This window comes from Xenopus tropicalis, chromosome 4, assembly GCF_000004195.4.
Source record: "Xenopus tropicalis strain Nigerian chromosome 4, UCB_Xtro_10.0, whole genome shotgun sequence".
NCBI lineage: Eukaryota > Metazoa > Chordata > Amphibia > Anura > Pipidae > Xenopus > Xenopus tropicalis.
This window is the reverse complement of record NC_030680.2, coordinates 107,573,262-107,592,415: the sequence shown is the minus strand read 5'-3', so window position 1 is coordinate 107,592,415 and position 19,154 is coordinate 107,573,262. Positions and strand designations below refer to the sequence as shown.

Sequence of the window (19,154 nt, the reverse complement as noted above, 5' to 3'; positions counted from 1 at the left end):
GAAGCAATTTTTCCCCTCCTATTTCCTGAAAACAGGACCGGCGACAGATGCCTCCACCTTTGTTATCCCTGGAGAAGAGCATTCCACCTTTGTTGCAGCCAAAAACTGCACCACAGCAGGTATAGCTGGTTTGAACGTTTTGATCTATGACTGCTCACATTCTTTGCGTCCCATTCTACTAAAAGTGCTTTCAGTATATCCCTAAAATCATATATTCTACCTTTAGTTGTTTCTTTTTACAAAGGGGGCTTATCTCTGGGTATGGGTACTGTTTGCTGCAACGTGCTCCTGTAAGTACAACATGGTGTTTTAAGTTGCCTAGAGTGGCTTCATCTAGTGCTGGGCGGTATACCGGTTAAACCGGTATACCGTTTTTTTTTTTAAAAAAACGATATGAATTTTCAACATACCGCTATACCGGTATGCGCGCCTCCTGCTATTTTTCTCCAATTATATCCGGGTTGCGCCCGTGCGTACGTGACGTCAGCGCGCACGCGACGTCACTAGGATGCATCGCTGGAGGAACCACAAGTTGGGTAAGTTCTGCTGGGGGGTTGGGGTTGGGGGGGGCCACAGTGGTAGTAGAAGTACTGCAGCATTCACATCATGGTTCCCTATTTAAAAGGATTGAGCTGGCTGGTTTTAAATCTTTATGCCTCTTGGTCTTGGGCATTTGCATGCTGAATGGCTGCTTAGAAACCAGTGCATCCTGCATAATGCACCTACGCCTATCACTAACCTGCCATAAAGCATCAGGGAACAGAACATGAATCTATTTTCATTTAATCTTCAGTTGCGCAAATGTTGCATTACTGCAAGCTCCCGCTGTGCCCAATCTATTTCACAAGTAAGGAAAAGCTATCACGTGTGTGCAGTTCAAGTGCCATTTATTCCTTTTGGTGTCATTGGAAAACCAGAAATTGAATTGGGGTTGTGGGGGTGTGGGGGGGGGGGGGGGTTGTGGTTGGGGGGGGGGGGGGGCCACCAATATTTATTATTTATTTTTTATTTATATACCGTCAAATACCGTGATACCGATATAATTTCTCATATGTCCTGGGGGACACAGGAACCATGGGGTTAAATCCCCTCCCATCAGGAGGCAGGACACTTAAACAGAGTTGAATTCTCCTCCTCCTCCCCTATATAATGCCCTTCTCCCACCAGGAACTCAGTTTTTATTGTGTCCTCGCAAAGTCAGGAGGTATCGACAAGGCCTTTAGGTAGGCCCAACAAAGAAATATGGCAGTCCCGGTTCCAGGGGTAGGACCCGAACCAGTATTCACTGAATTACGGGGTTGACCCCGCTCGGGACACTACCAGCGTAAACGGGTCACCAGTACCCAAGGGGATGAGTGTGAGGTTCCCTCTAACCTCTCCCCGTCGCACCCCACGACGGCAGTTACACCGCCAGTAGTAGGAGGAGAGCGACGCTGCCCCAGCACCACACAGAAGCATCTGTGGAGGATAGCTCCGCTTACCACACTCCTCTCCCCAAGCCCCGATTATGGGGTAGGGACAGCAGAGGTGGGTAGGCGAGCGGGGCAGCCGCAAAGGCACAGAGCGCAACGCGCGCCCTACAGAGATTCGCGCCATATCTGCGCGCGCATCATACCTCGCGCCGAACAGGAAACTCCCGGTGACGTACTTCCGGGTAAGCGTTGCGCCGCATACGCACCGAGACCATACGTCACCCTGTTCATTGGCGCCAAGGACACAGACGGAGACGGACGCAGCGCTTGCGCCTCTCCACCGATTCCATCACACAGAAGTACTGGCAGCTTCTCCTCTTCCCTTATTATCCGCTCCTACTCACACCAGGTATTAGGGTTTTTTAGGAGGGATCGAGAGGGATATAATAAACATGTCTGAAGGGAAGAGGGACTCATTATTCCTCAGGGGGGAGAAGCAGAACACTAAGGTAATGTTCTTTGCATGCTCTATTTGCAAGACAAAATTTAAGTCTGGGCAGAAGGACCCAGTCTGTACATCCTGTAGCACGGCCAGCTCAGCAGAGGCCTCCGCTCCCGCACATAACCCGGCCTTGCCGGCAACACCAAGCACAGGGGAAAATATGCCTGAACACTCCGCAGGTCCCTCTGCATCGGTGGACACGGGTAACCCTGCTGCACCAGCATGGGCAATATCCTTATCCCAATCACTGACAGCACTACAGGGGATACCACTATTGGCATCATCTCTAGACAAGGTACTAGAGAAGCTTTCGTCCCCAGGTACTCCCAAGAGACAGCTCAAGCGCAAAGCAGCCGCAGTTAGTGAATCACACATCATACCAGGCTCACCCTCAGATTCTGAGGAAGAACCCCTCAGCGAAGGGGAACTCTCACCCTCAGCATCTGAAGGCGAGGATTCCTCGGTCACGACAGATCATTCAACAAAGGTGGATGACCTGATCACAGCAGTAATGGAAATCCTGAAGGTTGAAGAGACCACTTCAACCACTAAAAAAAGCAAGGGCCTATTCCGTAGGTCGGCGGATCATTCCATTGTTTTTCCGGTACATGAGCAATTACAGGCCATGATACAGGAAGAATGGAATACACCTGAACATAAGTTTCAGATTACTAAGAAATTTGCTAAGCTTTACCCTATCCCTAAAGAGGAGATGGAGAAGTGGGGTAGCCCACCAGCCGTGGATGCTCCCGTGTCACGGCTCTCTAAGAGCACCGCTTTACCAGTCGCAGATGCTTCAGCATTTAAGGACGCGACGGACAAAAAACTAGAGGGTTTCCTTAAGGCCATTTATACAGCAGCAGGTGCCGCACTCCGCCCAACCATCGCTATGGCATGGGTGGGTAGAGCACTGGAGGCTTGGTCGGAACTTATCCTCACGGGCATTCGGGAGGAAATACCTGTGGAGGATATAGAAACCTTAGTCTTACGCATCCAGGAAGCAAGCTCCTACCTAAGCGAGGCTTCTTTGGACGTCCTAAAAACAGTAGCACGCTCTTCGGCGCTGTCAGTGGCAGCGCGCCGCGCACTATGGTTACGTCTCTGGTCGGCAGACCTGAGTTCAAAAAGGTCTCTTACATCTCTACCCTTCAAGGGTTCGCGCCTGTTTGGCGAAGAACGGGAAAAAATTATTTCTCAGGCTACCGGGGGTAAAAGTACCCTATTGCCGCAAACAAAAGCCAAACACAATCCCTCGACAGGAAAGAGGAGGTTTTTTCGAGGCCAAGGGTTTCGCAACTCCAAGAGTTCGTCACCAACCAGACAATTTTCCCACAAGGGAAGATACAACCCAAAAGGTAAGCCCACATGGCAGCCTAGAAAATCCTCAAACAAGACTCCCCATGACAAGCAATCATCCACATGACTGGCCGACCGGATCACGGACAGATCTGCCAGTAGGGGGAAAGCTCCAACACTTTACGGAAACCTGGGCAAGAAACATAGCAGACCCCTGGGTGGTCGAGACCATCTCGTCAGGGTACAAACTCGAACTTCGGCGCCTTCCCCCAACACGTTTCTTCATGTCCAGGGTACCAAAGCAACCCATAAAACGAGCTGCTTTTCTGTCAATCGTGGAGGAACTACTTCATTCCAACGTGATTATACCAGTCCCACCATCTCAACAATTCACAGGTTTTTACTCAAATCTGTTCATAGTTCCAAAGAAGAAAGGAACATTCCGCCCAGTTCTCGACCTCAAACATCTGAACAAATGGATTGTTTATCGGAGATTCAAGATGGAGTCAGTGCGCTCAGTAATACGAGCAATGGAACCGGGCGAATTTTTGACATCTCTGGACATGAAGGACGCGTACCTTCATGTTCCCATATTCCCTCCTCACCAGGCATATCTTCGATTTGCCTTCCAGGGTCAACACCTTCAATTCACTGCCTTACCCTTCGGGCTCTCATCGGCTCCCCGAATTTTCACAAAGATCATGTCCACAATGGCAGCCCACCTCCGAGTCCAAGGAGTGTGTATCACTCCATATTTGGACGATCTTTTGATAAAGGCTCGATCGAGCCATCAGGCGGAGAGGGACATAACACAAACCATGCAAACCCTACAAGAATTTGGATGGACGATCAACAGACAAAAATCATTCCTGATTCCGTCTCAGAGAATGCCCTTTCTGGGGTTCATATTCGACACCCATCAGGGGAGGGTACTCCTACCAGAAGAGAAGGTACAAAAACTCATATCACTGGTTCAGGAACTAAAGACAACTCAAAGACCATCGATTCGCCACTGCATGAAGGTACTGGGCGTGATGGTATCGTCGACAGAGGCTGTTCGATTCGCACAGTTTCATACCAGGTCACTTCAACAATGCATAATATCAGAGTGGAAGAGGCACAAGTGCTTGTCCCACAAAATAGACCTCCATGCCATAACAAGGAAGTCACTGGAGTGGTGGACAATTCCAGCAAACCTTTCTCAGGGACGGTCGCTGGAGGAACCAAGATGGCAGGTGATAACGACGGACGCCAGCTTATCGGGCTGGGGAGCAACCTTCAAGACTCAGATTGCCCAGGGACTATGGTCCGAATCGGAAGGGACACTCCCGATAAATATACTGGAAATCAGAGCGATTTTCAGAGCAGTGGTTCACTGGGAGGAACAACTAGTGGACCAAGACGTAAGAATCCAGTCGGACAATGCTACGGCGGTAGCATATCTGAACCGACAAGGAGGGACAAAGAGCGTTGCAGCAGCAAGCGAGATAAGCAAGATATTTCGATGGGCGGAGACAAGGGTAACCCAGATCTCAGCAGTTCACATTCCAGGAGTGGTAAATTGGGAAGCGGATTTTCTAAGTCGGCACTACGTGGACCCAACAGAATGGGAACTGAACACAGAGGTCTTCGACTACATCACGACAAAGTGGGGTCAACCAGACCTAGACCTCATGGCATCGCGCCACAACCGCAAGACGGACAGATTCATAGCAAAGGCAAGGGACCCGCTAGCAGAGGATGCGGATGCGATGACAGCAGAATGGGTGTTCTCCCTAGCATATGTATTCCCACCAATAGCGATGTTGCCTCGCATTCTAAAGAGAATAAGACAAGAAAGGGGTACATTCATTGTAATAGCACCGCATTGGCCAAGAAGGTCGTGGTTTACACCTCTAATGAATCTATCAGTAGAATCTCCCATAAGACTACCACAACGACTAGATCTTCTGAGTCAGGGTCCCATACTACACCCCAATCCAGGAATGTTCAATTTGATGGCGTGGAAATTGAAAAGCTAATCTGGACCACGAAAGGTTTTTCGTCGGATGTGGCACAAACCATGCTAGAAGCCAGGAAAAAGGTATCTTCCAAAGCATACCATAGGATTTGGAAACTGTTCATGGAATGGTGTGTAGATAGGGACATAATTTACCAAAGGGCGAAGATTCCTACAGTTCTTCAGTTTTTGCAGGAAGGTCTGCAGAAAGGGCTAAGTCTGGGGACTCTTAAGGTCCAGGTATCTGCTCTTTCAGTGCTACTTCAGTCGCGACTTGCTCTTCAGGAAGACGTAAGGACATTCTTACAAGGTGTAGCTCACATTGTACCACCAGTGAAATCACCAGTTCCACCTTGGGATCTTAATGTGGTCCTCTCGGCTTTGATTAATTCCCCCTTTGAACCATTATCCATCGTGGAATTACGATGGCTTACTTGGAAAGTGGTATTCTTGATGGCGATTTCCTCCGCCCGCAGAATTTCGGAACTGAGTGCGTTGTCATGTGAATCTCCGTACCTCATCTTTCATGAAGAAAAGGCAGTTTTGAGAACGGTACCTTCCTTTCTACCAAAAGTGGTATCACCCTTTCATCTGAACGAGGAAATAGTGATTCCCTCATTCTGTAGCTCTCCCAAGAATGATAAAGAGACCAAGCTACACAATCTGGATGTAGTACGAGCTCTGCATACGTATGTAGACCGCACAGCACATTTTCGCAAGTCAAAATATCTCTTTGTCATCCCGTCTGGCAGCAGAAAAGGACTACCGGCGTCTAAGGCCACGATCGCTAGATGGATCAAGGAGTCAATACGTCAGGCATATATTTCCCTGAACGAGTCTCCTCCATTTCGAATCACAGCCCACTCTACAAGAGCAGTCAGTGCTTCATGGGCTTGCAGGAACATGGCATCTGCTGAACAACTGTGCAAGGCGGCAACCTGGTCCTCTGCACATACTTTTACGAAGTTCTATAGATTTGATACATTTGCCTCCGCCCAGGCGGCATTTGGGCGCAAGGTACTACAAGCAGTAGTATCTTAAAAAAGGAGTTATTACTTTTCTTACCTTAGTTATCTGTTTTCTCCCTCCCTGTTAGGGGGACTCTTTGGTATGTCCCCATGGTTCCTGTGTCCCCCAGGACGTATGAGAAAAAGGGATTTCTTACTTACCGTAAAATCCTTTTCTCTCTAGTCCTATGGGGGACACAGGAACCATGGGGTTAAATCCCCTCCCATCAGGAGGCAGGACACTTAAACAGAGTTGAATTCTCCTCCTCCTCCCCTATATAATGCCCTTCTCCCACCAGGAACTCAGTTATGTAACAAGAACCGAGCAAACTAACATACTAACCATAATAAACTTGGCTGAGAAGAAGAGAAACTCTCCCTTGTTTTCCGGGAGGGAGGTCCTGTGTCCCCCATAGGACTAGAGAGAAAAGGATTTTACGGTAAGTAAGAAATCCCTTTTTTGAAAAATACCGTGATATAAATTTTTGGTCATACCGCCCAGCTCTAGCTTCATCTGCTGTATATTTCTTAAGAAAAGCTGAGTAAATTAAGCTATTACCTGTTAGAGAGAGGACGTATGTGATCCCTTTTGACTAATGTTGCATGAAATATCTCAGCGTGTACCACCATTCATATTGGTGCTTTTTTCTTGTTTGTTTTCTGGCTAGTGTTTGTTAATGGTCAGCAGCTGACATATTAGTTCACTTCTAATTATTAGAATTAGATTAGAGTGTTTGGCTCAATGAGCCAATATAAAGGTTCGACTTAATGCCTTGATGACAAGCGAAGTTAGAGGGTGGAACTACAATCCAAAAACAAAGTAGTGGTTGTTTGAAAGATCTGGATTTAAATAACAGATTTCTAACGCTAATGATGTACATGTAGGATAATATACATAAAAGCCAATTTAACATCCCTTCTGTTCTAGCAACCTTCTCAAAGCCGTACTGGTGCTGCTGGAAGACAGGCAACCTTGCCCCCTCGACCCAGTGAGGATGAACTATGGAAACAGAGACGGCGGCAACAGGCTGAGGTTTCAGCTGCTGTTGAAAGAGCTCGGAAGAGACGTGAAGAGGAAGAGCGCCGCATGGAAGAGCAGAGGAAAGCTGCCTGTGCAGAGAAGTTGAAACGTCTGGATGAAAAGTTTGCAGCTTCCACAAGTACAGGGTCCTCTGAGAAAACTCAACTAGACAAAGCTCCAGAAGAGATATCTGTTCCTGAAAAATCAACTTTTGAACCCTCTTTAGAAGAGGAGAAAATTACTGAAGATGAACCTATTAAAGAGACAAGTCCAGAGGGAGAGGATACATCTGTTCAGGAAGGAAATTATGAGGAAGAAATTGCACAACCTGAAGCAGAACCTCCACAGGAAAGTGGAAGTGTTAATGCTTTGGATGAGCGAGAGACTGATCAAGGTTGGTCAGATTAGTTTATTGGGAGTGAGTGGTATTAACAGCCCCTTTTTTTTATTAGATTCATTTAACTGAGCATATCTGTATTTATCAAAGCATTGCATTTGCACCACAGTTATTCGAGAAATCTCAGTCCCCTTTACAAGGGCAATATTCACCTGCCTAGATCTTTTTGCTTCTTTTCACTTGTCTTGGGACAATGTGGGACTGAATTTCCCCCTAGTATGACTGGGCTGATACAAAACTTTGTGTAGTCATGTTATTGTTGAGATTTGATACCAGTTTGGTAGGTTCTTTCTTGAGAATGGTACCTTCCACAATGGGAAAGTGTGATTCAAGGGTATGAAATTATGCTCTGAAGAGTTTCCTAATTTGAAGAAGGTGAGATTTTCCACAATGAAAGATGTGATTCTAAGCAGCGTTTCCATATACAGTGGACTTTTTTTATTTATTAAATTGTAATTTAAACCCCATTATTTATGCCGTGGGGAAGTGTAAGTTTTGATATTTTAGAATTCAAAACCTGATGGTTCAGAAGTATGATTAACGTTTACTATTAAAGATATAATACAAATGCATAATTTCCTTTAAATATGAATCTCCCTTTTTTATATAAGCCCTGTTTATAAGGAAATTCAATAAACTGAAGTGGACTTTATGTTCTGAGTATATTGATGTGTATGCTTATTGCTTAACAGTAGAACAACAGCTGTTTACAAGAAAAGGCAGTGTTTCCAGTGAGAGGGAGAGTACACCACCTGCATTACCTATCCAGATGAATTCAGCAGTTTCAATCCTACAGCCTCCTTCTATTGCTACATCTTCCACTGTCCTCCCGCCATCCCCTTCACCAGGTCCAACAGCTGTTATGACACATGAAAATGAGTCAGAGACTGGAGCTCAGCCTCGACCAGCAGTCTCTTCTGGATACTCAAAACAGTTTCAAAAGTCTTTACCGCCAAGATTTCAGAGACAACAGGTAATTTATTTTGTGTTTCAATAAAAAGCATATTTGGAGTTTATAATAATAATAATACATACATTGTATGTATAATGCAGATACTAGGTAGTAAAATCATGATGTTGGCTAAATTACAATTATGTGATAAAAAAAAAAAGCCTTGTATAAGTTTAACCACTTTTGTTAGTGGTACTAATGCTTATATATTTTCAGGAGCAGATGAAACAACAACAGTGGCAACAACAGCAACAAGGTGTGCTTTCACAGCCAACTCAGTCCCAGGCATCCACAAGTCCTGTTCCCCCACCACAGCACAGGCCTCTGTATCAGCCTATTCAACCACACCCTCAGCATTTGGCTTCCATGGGTTTTGATCCTCGTTGGCTTATGATGCAGCCTTATATGGATCCTAGAATGATGTCTGGCCGACCTACCATGGACATGCCACCAATGCATCCTGGTAATTTGGCAGATTTTTTTTTCTTATGTAGATTTGTTTTAGACAGATCTCTCTGATTTCTGATGTATAATTTTACGTTTAGTACCTTTATGCTCTTTGTAAGGGGTTTAAGCTGATAGGAGCACAGACTAGAGCAACAAGGGGGGTTTCCTATAATCAGAAACCTATTATGTAATAAAGGTTAGTGATCCTGTGAAAGTATAACAGACTACAAGAAGCATGGCATTCACAGTGAAGCTAAATACAGCAGACCATTCTGTTTATATAAGGTTATTTGACCAGATCAGTACACACTGACAGCTACAGCAGCACAATGCAGCTTAAAGGAGAAGGAAAGGCTAGTAAAGAGTTAATCTCAAGCTGCAGGCATACCTTCAGTTATCTCAATAGTGCCCAGAAGTCTCCCCATATTTCTCCTGTTCAGAAGATCTGAAGCCAAACAGGAAGAAAAAATGCTGAGCTGTGTAAAGAAAGTTCCCATAATGCCTCACTCCTGCACAGACACCGGGACATGCTCAGTTAGTAAGACTGAGTCAGCTTCCTGCTGATTGGCTCAGATCCACATTCCTAAGGGAGGGAGTGAGTTCTTAGCATTCTTGAGGGAGGGGGGAGCAGGAGAGAGCAGGAAGCTTAAAGCTGCGTGTCTGTGGCAGAGGAAAACAGACACAACTAATCTTTTTACAGAGAAGTCAGTGCAGCGTTTCTGTGAGTGCTTATGGCTGTTTTACATAGACCTTTCTGATAAAGCTTACTTAGTTTTTACCTTTCCTTCTCCTAACACGTTTTTTGTCATAGCCTTACATGACCACTGCTGTGTGCTTGATAGCCTGAGTTGCAGCAGCTGTCTTGAATATTTACATTAGATGTGCAAAAGTTTGTAGCTTTGCACTCATACTGAAATTAATGTAAAATATTCAAATTCATTCCAATTTTGTTGGTTTCAGATAAGTTTCTCTTGTCAGTTGGTCATGGTTAGGGTGAAAACACACCGCTACTTAGTAGCAATTATTTGTCAAGGCTACTAAACACAAGAAAATACCCTGCCAGAGACAATACTGAGAATTGCCTCTTTTAAGACACATGTAGAGACCATTATACGCAAATGATCATCATTGTTTATTATGTTTATTTTTGCACCCGTGGGAATAGCCACTAGCCAATTCTTTGTACAGCAGATTACATTTTTTAAACATGTGATCAACTGCAATCCCACAGAACCGCATGATGGTCCTACAGATGTTGCATACTTGTCCAGATAGTTCCATTTTCCTTGCTTGGACATTGGCAGGCGGCCCCTTATTTGAAAGTTACTAGTAAAAGGCTGTGTAATTGAAAATGGCAAAAGAGCCCAGCTGGAATACTTTGCCTTTATACCTTCATATGGATGAGAGACATTATAGGGATGTATGCTGTTGTTTTTTTTTTTTTTTCTTGTTTGTTTGTGCACCTGTTTTTATTCCGGATAGTGTTTTGTGACTTTTCACTCCTTGTTAAAAACCATGCCAGTGTTTGCAGCTGAAGGACACAACCATTTAAATAGGCTTGAGGTTGTTGAGTGTGTAATATTCCTTAAAGCAGTGCTGTCCAACTTCTGCGGTGCCGAGGGCCGGAATTTCTCTCGCATACATGGTGGAGGGCTGCTAATGGAAGCCAGTTTTGACCACTCCCCCTTTAAACCACACCCACTTCAAACCACACCCATTTTATCACTATGGTGGTAGTGCAGCAAAAACCCAAATGCTTCGTCCTCATTCATATGTGAAAGAATTCTATTATGTCATATTAAGACATACCCTTAAATCCATATGCCTCCTCCTCCCCTGCGGATAGCGCAGCAACCCCCAGCATATAATTACACACCTTAGGGACCATTTCATCGCTATTTCCAACTGCTAACAAACTCCCAAAACAAACCCCTGCCAGGTTCACCTCCCACAGGCAGCATAGGGTAGGCAGAGTATGGCACACACAGGCAGCACTCTGCCTGCCCTATGCTGCCTGTGTGTGCCATACTCTGCCTGCCCTATGCTGCCGGTGTGCACCATACTCTGCCTGCCCTATGATGCCTGTGTGTGCCATACTCTGCCCTATGCTGCCTGTGTGTGCCATACTCAGCCCTACCCTGCCTGTGTGCCAAGCTCTGCCAGCCCTATGCTGCCTGTGTACCATGCTCTGCCTGCCCTACCCTGCCTGTGTGTGCCATACCCTCCCTGCCCTATGCTGCCTGTGTGTGCCATACTCTACCTGCCCTACCCTGCCTGTGTGTGCCATATCCTCCCTGACCTATGCTGCCTGTGTGTGCCATACCCTTCCTGCCCTATGCTGCCTGTGTGCAATACTCTACACACAGGCAGCATAGACCAGGCAGTACATACAATGTCTGAGGTGTGAACAGGAGAACAATGTGGGTGATTACAGCCTGAGGTGTGAACACTGCAGGGGGGGTAAACAATGCAGAGATTAGAAGGTGTGAACAACACAGGGGATTACATTTTTAAACAATACAGAGGGATTACAGCCTGAATCTGAGGTAAGAACCATGCAGGGGGTCAGTTAATCTCAGTACTGATACCATTTAAAGCTTACTCAAAGGTAAGCCATCAAAGCAGCCAGACAGGTGGGGGGTCGCGGGCCGCCAGTTGGACAGCACTGCCTTAAAGGATAAGTAAGCTTTTAATCATAAAAGCCCCCAAAACACTATAGAGCCTCCAGAATAACATACCACTTCTCAGCACTTAATACCATGCAGATTCTGTATTACAAGCAGCTCAACTTCAGCTCTCTGAGCTACTTCCTACACTAACATGAAGTACTACCCCCTTTACTTTGCTAAGCTCTCCTTCTTTCTCTGATTGTGAAGATGGTCAAAGGTGTCTACTGTGGATGCCTGATTGATTTCCTTTGGAGCAGAGGCAGCAAGCATACACAGTAGGCATCTCTTCACAGTCAGAGAAGCAGAGCTCAGCAAAGAAAAGGGGTGGAGCTTCACACTAGGAAGTATATATATATATATATATATATATATATATATATATATTATAAAAAAGACCAGCAACTCCGGGATTTCTTGTGAAAAATCAAAACGTGTATTCAAAGTAGCATAAACAGCTACTGTTTATGCTACTTTGAATACATGTTTTGATTTTTCACAAGAAATCCCAGAGTTGCTGGTCTTTTTTATACTATTGGAACCCTTTACCGAGCACCCGAGGTATGTTATGTAGCGGTGTGCTACATAACATATGCGTGTGTGTGTATATATATATATATATATATATATATATATATTATTCTCTCTCTCTCTCGGCAACATCTGGGAGTTGCTACTTTTGTTTATTTAATCTTAAAGGTGATCTAAACCTCCCAAACAAATTAATTGGTATAGACGTATTCAGTGTGGTGATGTTAGATTTGCAAGTCATTGATATCACAGAGCATTTTTTGTGTGCAGGAATGATACCACCAAAGCCCTTGATGCGACGTGATCAAATTGAGGGTCCATCAGCTGCCTCTGAACCATATGAACACATGGCTCGCTCAGTAAGAGACCATGGTGTCACACTTTCTGAGCCTCGTATGATGTGGGGATCAGAACCTTACTCCCATTCTGATACACAGCAGGTTACTGTACCCTCTAAACCATCAGATGAACCTGACGATTACAGGTATTAATAGACATCCACTTTTATTGTTGCTTAGTATAACTATAGTGTATAACCCACATCTGTTACAAAAGTTTGGTCCTCTGACGTTACCTCATACCTTTATTCTATTTAAAGGAGAACCAAAGCTTACAAAGAAAAGAAAGAAATAGGGCAGAATTGTGTTTTGGGTGTAAAGCAGTAAAGATCTGTGCCACTAAATATGTCCCCAGTAGCTCCCCACCATCTTTTTCTCCTAGTTACAGGCCTTGTTGGGCTTTATTGAGCCTGCGGTGGCAGATATAATTCTTTCTTGGTTAGCAAGCAGATGACACCCTATGGGAGGGAATGGTAACCAGGTGTAACTTGTAAACTGCAGCCTTTTTCATTCCATCAATTGTAAACTTTCTTGATAAGGCTCTCTACCTGGTGGCAGGTATGATTGAATTATAGGGTTGTTTTGAAGTCTGGGAGACTAACTATAAAAATGTATGAAAAGGTATCTTTTATGTGAAAGAAATGAGAAGTCACAATAAATATTATAATTCACAAATGTATTGTTCTGCCCTTTTCACAAGGAATTAATTTGCATACTGGTACATTCTCTGAGGGTGAACCAATTGCCTTATCCACTCTCTAAAACTATTAACTTGCCCAATGGAACCCCACATGGGCATGTGGCAGGTAGTTTAAGCATTTTATTTATTTTTATTTTTTTTTAATAGACTGTCAATGCATGGGTTCTCTAGGGGTTTAAAGCCAAGAGGTTGTAGTTGGCACATTTACTTTGCCACTGGGATGACAGAGTTTTACTCCAATATCTAGAAACTACAGAAGTTTTTAAGCATAAACTGTAAATTATAAGATTATTCCGAAGATTTTGTGATTCAGACTACTACCTTGTACTTTTGTCAGGGTCCCTTAGTAACCAGCCAGCCAGGCAGGAAAAAATGACCAGTTGCAAATGATTTTGCAACTTTAGAATACCAACGACATTATTTATAAATGTAATTAAAAAAAAAACAACTCTTTTTTTAATTAAACTGGCCTTTTTTATGAATTGTCAGGTATTTTTTGTGCGTTACACGTTTACCATGTAAAAATGTTTTCCTGGCAGACTAATCAAGTTCTTTGTTCATTTCTTAGGTCTGAAACATCTGTGGAGCAAGAAGTCCGTTCAGAACCTTACTCAATTGAACATACTTCATTTGAATCACAGCACAAATCCGATTTCTTCTCAAGGCCAAGAGAGCCTGATCTTCATTCTGCTCCAGTCCAACATTCTGAGCCATCAGCGATTCTTCAGTCACAAGAACAAGACACTTTAGTCTCATCATTTGAGCAAACTGAAAAGCCATTGGCTTCTGAAGACAAAGTTCCCCAGTCTGAGATTCAGCCTGTATTGACAAGAAGTCTTTCTAGCGAGTCTACACGCACTCTAAAGCAAGAAGAAAGAAGAGTGGACCCTTTGCCATCTAAATCTATCATTAGACCATCAGAGCACATTAAAGATGATAGGGTAGAGGAAAAACAACGAAAAGAGGGGTTTCAGAATTTTCAGGGGCCTAAGCCCCTAGAGCTCTCAAAAACAGACAAGCCATATAAGCCAAAATCTGAAACCAGGTGGGGTCCTCGTCCTGGGTCTCGAAGTAGGGAGGACGGTAGTGATAGACCTGTAAGGAGGTCTGGACCTATCAAAAAGCCAGTTCTGAGGGACATGAAAGAAGAACGTGAATTGAGGAAAGAAAAAGAGGAGGAGAAATCTGGGCATGAAAAAGTATCAAAACCAGATAAAGTTGAGAGGAAGCAACCTCCAGCTGTACCTGCCAACAGTGCTAATACTGCAGTTAACAAAACTGAACATGATAAACAAAGCTCAGAACCAGCAACTTTTCCAAATGTGGGGAATACCAGTATACTAAGCACAGAGCAAACAAAGTCACTTGAGAGCGTTTCAGAACCAGTTCCAAAACCTGTAGTTCACCCTGCTCCAGTAAATCAGCCAAGCAAGGAGGAAAAAATAGTTCGGGTTGTCAGTAAAGACAACCCCTCTGATAAACCTAAAGTAGATTCCAAACCTCAAGGATCACATCCACCATTTTCAACTGTACCACACAGGAGGGAACCAATTCTTCCTCCTAGAGCTTATAGGAAAGAAGCTAGAGACAGAGATTGGTTTCCTGATCAAGGGTATCGGGGAAGAGGCAGGGGAGAGTATTATTCTAGAGGAAGAAGTTACAGAGGGTCCTATGGAGGAAGGGGCCGTGGAGGAAGAGGACAGGGTAGGGACTACCCTCATTATAGGGATACCAAACCTCGTTCTGAGCAGGTTCCATCTGGATCATTAAGGCGCAGAGAAGAAAGCGAAACTCGTAGTGAAAGCTCAGACTTTGAAGTAATGCCCAAGAGGCGTAGACAGCGAGGTTCTGAAACCGATTCTGATAGTGAAGGACGGGAAAGTGCTAGTGATACCCCTCTCTCTGACAAGGAGAGCGGCAACAGAAGCAAAACTCGTAGAGAAGAACGACCTGAAGTGAAAAGGGCACCTAAATCTGTTACTGCTTTAAAATCTGATACAGTAGGAACTAGAGCAGATGCACGAATGACTGAAAGGCCATTTAGTAGAGATGAGGATTCCAGAACTAAACCAGGCTTCCTACCAAAAGGGGAGCCATCCAGAAGAGGAAGGGGAGCTGGAGGATTTAGAAGGGGAGGTAGAGAGTCTGGTATGCGTTCAACACGACCTCCTCCACCACGACGAACTGGCTATAGAGACAATCAGTGGATTCCAAGACAGCAAGAGCCCAAACAGCCGATTGCACCTCGTTTGGATGAAAGTGAAGGCAGGCATCAGGAGTCAGTATTACCATCAGGAGAAAAAAGGACACCTGTCAAATTTGAAAGAAAATTTGACTCTGTAAGAGACAGGCCTAGAAGACAAAGACCTGCCCGTCCACCTAGACAAGATAAACCCCCAAGATTTAGGCGTTTGAAAGAACGAGAGCGAGAAGATGTCGGCAAATCCATAGAAGCTACAGGAGCTTCCAATCAAGGAGTTTCAGCTTCAAGTACCACTCATGATCTTCCTTCAGATTTTTCAGGCAACAAAACTCCAGATCTTTCTAATCATAATTCATCTGACCAGGCTAATGAGGAATGGGAAACTGCCTCAGAAAGTAGTGACTTCAATGAGAGAAGGGAGAGAGATGAAAGAAAAGCTGCAACATCTACAAATACACAGTCACCTGCACCAACAAAAGCAATAGATGGGTTGACTCAATCTCCTCCAAAAAGAGAGAGTGCTAAAAGAAGTTTTTCTAGTCAGAGACCTGGCATGGAACGTCAGAATCGTCGTGGCAATCCAGGGGCTCCCAAGCCTGGCAGACACTATTCAGGGCCAAGGGGTGAAAGACGTAATGCCACATCTTTGCAGAGAGGGAAAAAAGGGTAAGAATAAAGAACTGCATATGCTGTGTTTAGTAAAGTCCATTTCTCCACACAATTTTATGCTTAGTGCACTTAAAGAAGGCTTCTTTTTAACACACCTTGTGGATGTGGTGGGTCATCTGAGCCAAATGTCTACAGTGATCTTCATCTGTATTCTGCTGCTGATTTGTGAGCACTGAATAACCATGCTGTCATGTCTCCTCCCCCAACAAGAATGCTTTTCTATAAAAAAAAAAAAAAAAAAAACTTGTTTGAATATTCATGTTTGTAAAATAGAGTTTAAACACAAGCTTCTACTATATGTGTATCTTTAAGTCTTCCTACCCAGACTAGCTGGATTTTTTTCCTGAGGCTAAAAATATACGAATGTTTTCTTAGTTTTTTTTCCCATTTAAAAGTATTAAAGAAAAATAGCATTATTTATAGCTGTCTCCCTGTTTGTCTTTAGAGCCTGTATGATCCTTTAAAGGGCAAATTAAACCAGTAAACACTTACCCACCCCATGCTTAATTCATTAGCATTGCAGGAGTGAGGAGGGCCCACCTTGCTTGTGTAGAGTGATTGTGCTCCCTGCATTAGAAGAGAATATTTTTTTTTTCTACTGCTTCTGGTAACCCACTGGAATTTACAAGAATGTATATCGCCAGTGGGATTAAATATGCATCGCTTCTGTTTCCCAAAGTTGTCTGAAGTGGAAAGAAGTGGTTCCTGGGGCAGGAATGGCCAAGGAGCTGATATGTATAAACCAATTGTTTCCTTTTATCTGTATTTTCTTTGCCTTGTAATATGCAATTAGTAGTATTGGTTTCCAGTTTAGTGTCTATATCACTTAAAATCAGTACAGCTACTAAACACATTCTCTTTGTAGGCCAATAGATGACCAGACACCTGTAATGGTTACAGCAGATCCTTCTAGTGTCAGCAGCAATGGGCATCATTACCACCAGTATCACCCATATGCCGAAGATGTTGGAAGTGCCCCTGCACAACAGAAAGGAGTTAAGGAAACTGCTGGTAAAAAGAAAGAAGAACCTAAACCAGCAGCAAAAAAGCCAAAAGAAAAAGTTGATGCTTTGTCACAGTTTGACCTTAACAACTATGCAAGTATGTTCGTCTAATTATATAAAAACCTCCCTGCAACTAAACACATATTAACTTATTCATGTTTTCTGCTGATTGGCTGCATAGTTAATATACCAGCAATTCAAACATAATTGTACAGCCCTAATTTACCGCCACTTCTAAATACAGTCTTTAAATATATAACACCATATATTTGTTAAACAATTAATACAAACATTTATAAAATCATTCTTGAGGTCTGCAATTGTAATGAAGAAACAGTGGCTATTTGGCTTATAGTTATTATTAATTATTCATTTAGTATGCAGCTGCAATCTTACAAGTGCATGTTATGTATTTTTTTGGTATTAGCAATTTGGTGTCTTCCAGCTATATCAGTCTTGCCACAATATAGGTAGCACTAGATATAATTAAAGTGATTAGATTAGCTGTTAGAATAAAAGGTGTTTACTTAAGGTTTGACAGCAGTACTATATATCAATATTAGTTTATGTTGAGGCATAATAACAAGGTGAACTGCACCTTTATCCCTTTAGCTAGAAGGTATACTGCAGAAAATACTGATCATGTTTCTTTTTTTCTTGATTTGCCACATAGAATCTGCTTTATGGATTTTGCCTGTGGAAATACTGTAGAGTACCTTGTAGAATAACTTTGAATCAGTTTACCAGTAATTTCAAAATATTACACATGCAACCTTTTTACAGTTTGTATCCAGAGCAGTTGTGCAACGTTAATGATATATCTGCTTTTCAGGTGTTGTGATTATTGACGATCATCCTGAAGTAACCACACTTGAAGACTCTCAATCTAATCTTAATGATGGCTTTACCGAAGTAGTCTCTAAGAAACAACAGAAGCGACTACAGGATGAAGAACGCAGAAAGAAAGAGGAGCAAACTGTACAGGTATGTGTAAAGATGCATAATGCACAGTCGCACTGTTAATTTTATTTATTTGTGCATGCATCTTATGTAGTCACTATCCATTTAGTACGTAGCTGCAGGCTGCCACATACATCTTAATTATATGGCAGCCTGCAGCTGCATACTAAATAGTGTGTACTAGTGAAGACGATTTAGTGATAGTTAAATCCTTTTCTCTAATCTTGTCTGGAAACAATGGGGTATAGCTTGTGCCACTAGGAGGCAGGACACTATAAAAAAAAGAGCTTCCCCCTCTCAGCTACACCCCTAGCTCAGCTAGTTTGGAGCCAGTTTTGAATAGCAAAGACCGGGAGGGAATGTAATATATGAACTAGTACTAGAATCAAACTATTCACAGATAACCATGAATAAGGATAATAGACTCCACTTTCAGGTGCGGGATGACCTTTGTCCCCCAAGAGATTAGAGAAAAAATTATTTAATGGTAAGTATCCCTAAATCTCCTCTTTAAAATCTCCTTGGGGACGCAGGACCAATGGTGGTATAACAAAGCCAACCCCTAGGCCAGAAGGGTGTGCAGGAAGCGGTCTCTTGGCTAGACTACTGCCACCTGCAGAACTTTCAGTCTGCAAACACGTTGAAGCTGTAGAATTTTTCAAAGGAATGGATTGAAGACCATGTGGCCGCTTTGCATATATGTTCTACCAAGGCTTAGTTCCTGAGGGCCTAGGAGGCACTGACTGCGCTGGTTCAATGTGCCTGAACCCCCAGTGGGGCAGGTTGACCCTGGGCCACATACACTCTACGGATAGTTTCCTTCAGCTGGCTTTGGTGGTCTTAGCAGCCAGCTGACCCTGACTTGGTCCTAAAGGAAGGACAAAAAGTTTGCGGATCTGAGAATACAGAGCAATATTATAATTTTGTCCGATTCCGTACCAAACAAAAGTTTTCCCTTGAAGGCAGTGAAGTGAGAAACTTTTTGGGGGACATGTCAGCCAACTACAACTTTAGCCATTAGGTTCTTTGGGCTGCTACAGATAAGCAGAA

At 43.6% G+C, this 19,154-nt stretch overlaps 1 protein-coding gene across 3 annotated transcripts in view; it reads left to right on the top strand.

The window, feature by feature from the left end:
• prrc2c (proline-rich coiled-coil 2C) overlaps nucleotides 1-19,154 on the top strand; it is a 60,551-nt gene that overhangs the window by 20,054 nt on the left and 21,343 nt on the right. For all 3 annotated transcript variants that reach the window (XM_031899937.1, XM_031899936.1, NM_203709.2), the window contains 8 exon segments: nucleotides 36-119; nucleotides 7,145-7,631; nucleotides 8,327-8,607; nucleotides 8,803-9,049; nucleotides 12,501-12,714; nucleotides 13,837-16,137; nucleotides 17,006-17,241; nucleotides 17,977-18,128. In XM_031899937.1, coding sequence (XP_031755797.1) covers nucleotides 36-119; nucleotides 7,145-7,631; nucleotides 8,327-8,607; nucleotides 8,803-9,049; nucleotides 12,501-12,714; nucleotides 13,837-16,137; nucleotides 17,006-17,241; nucleotides 17,977-18,128 — 4,002 coding nt within the window.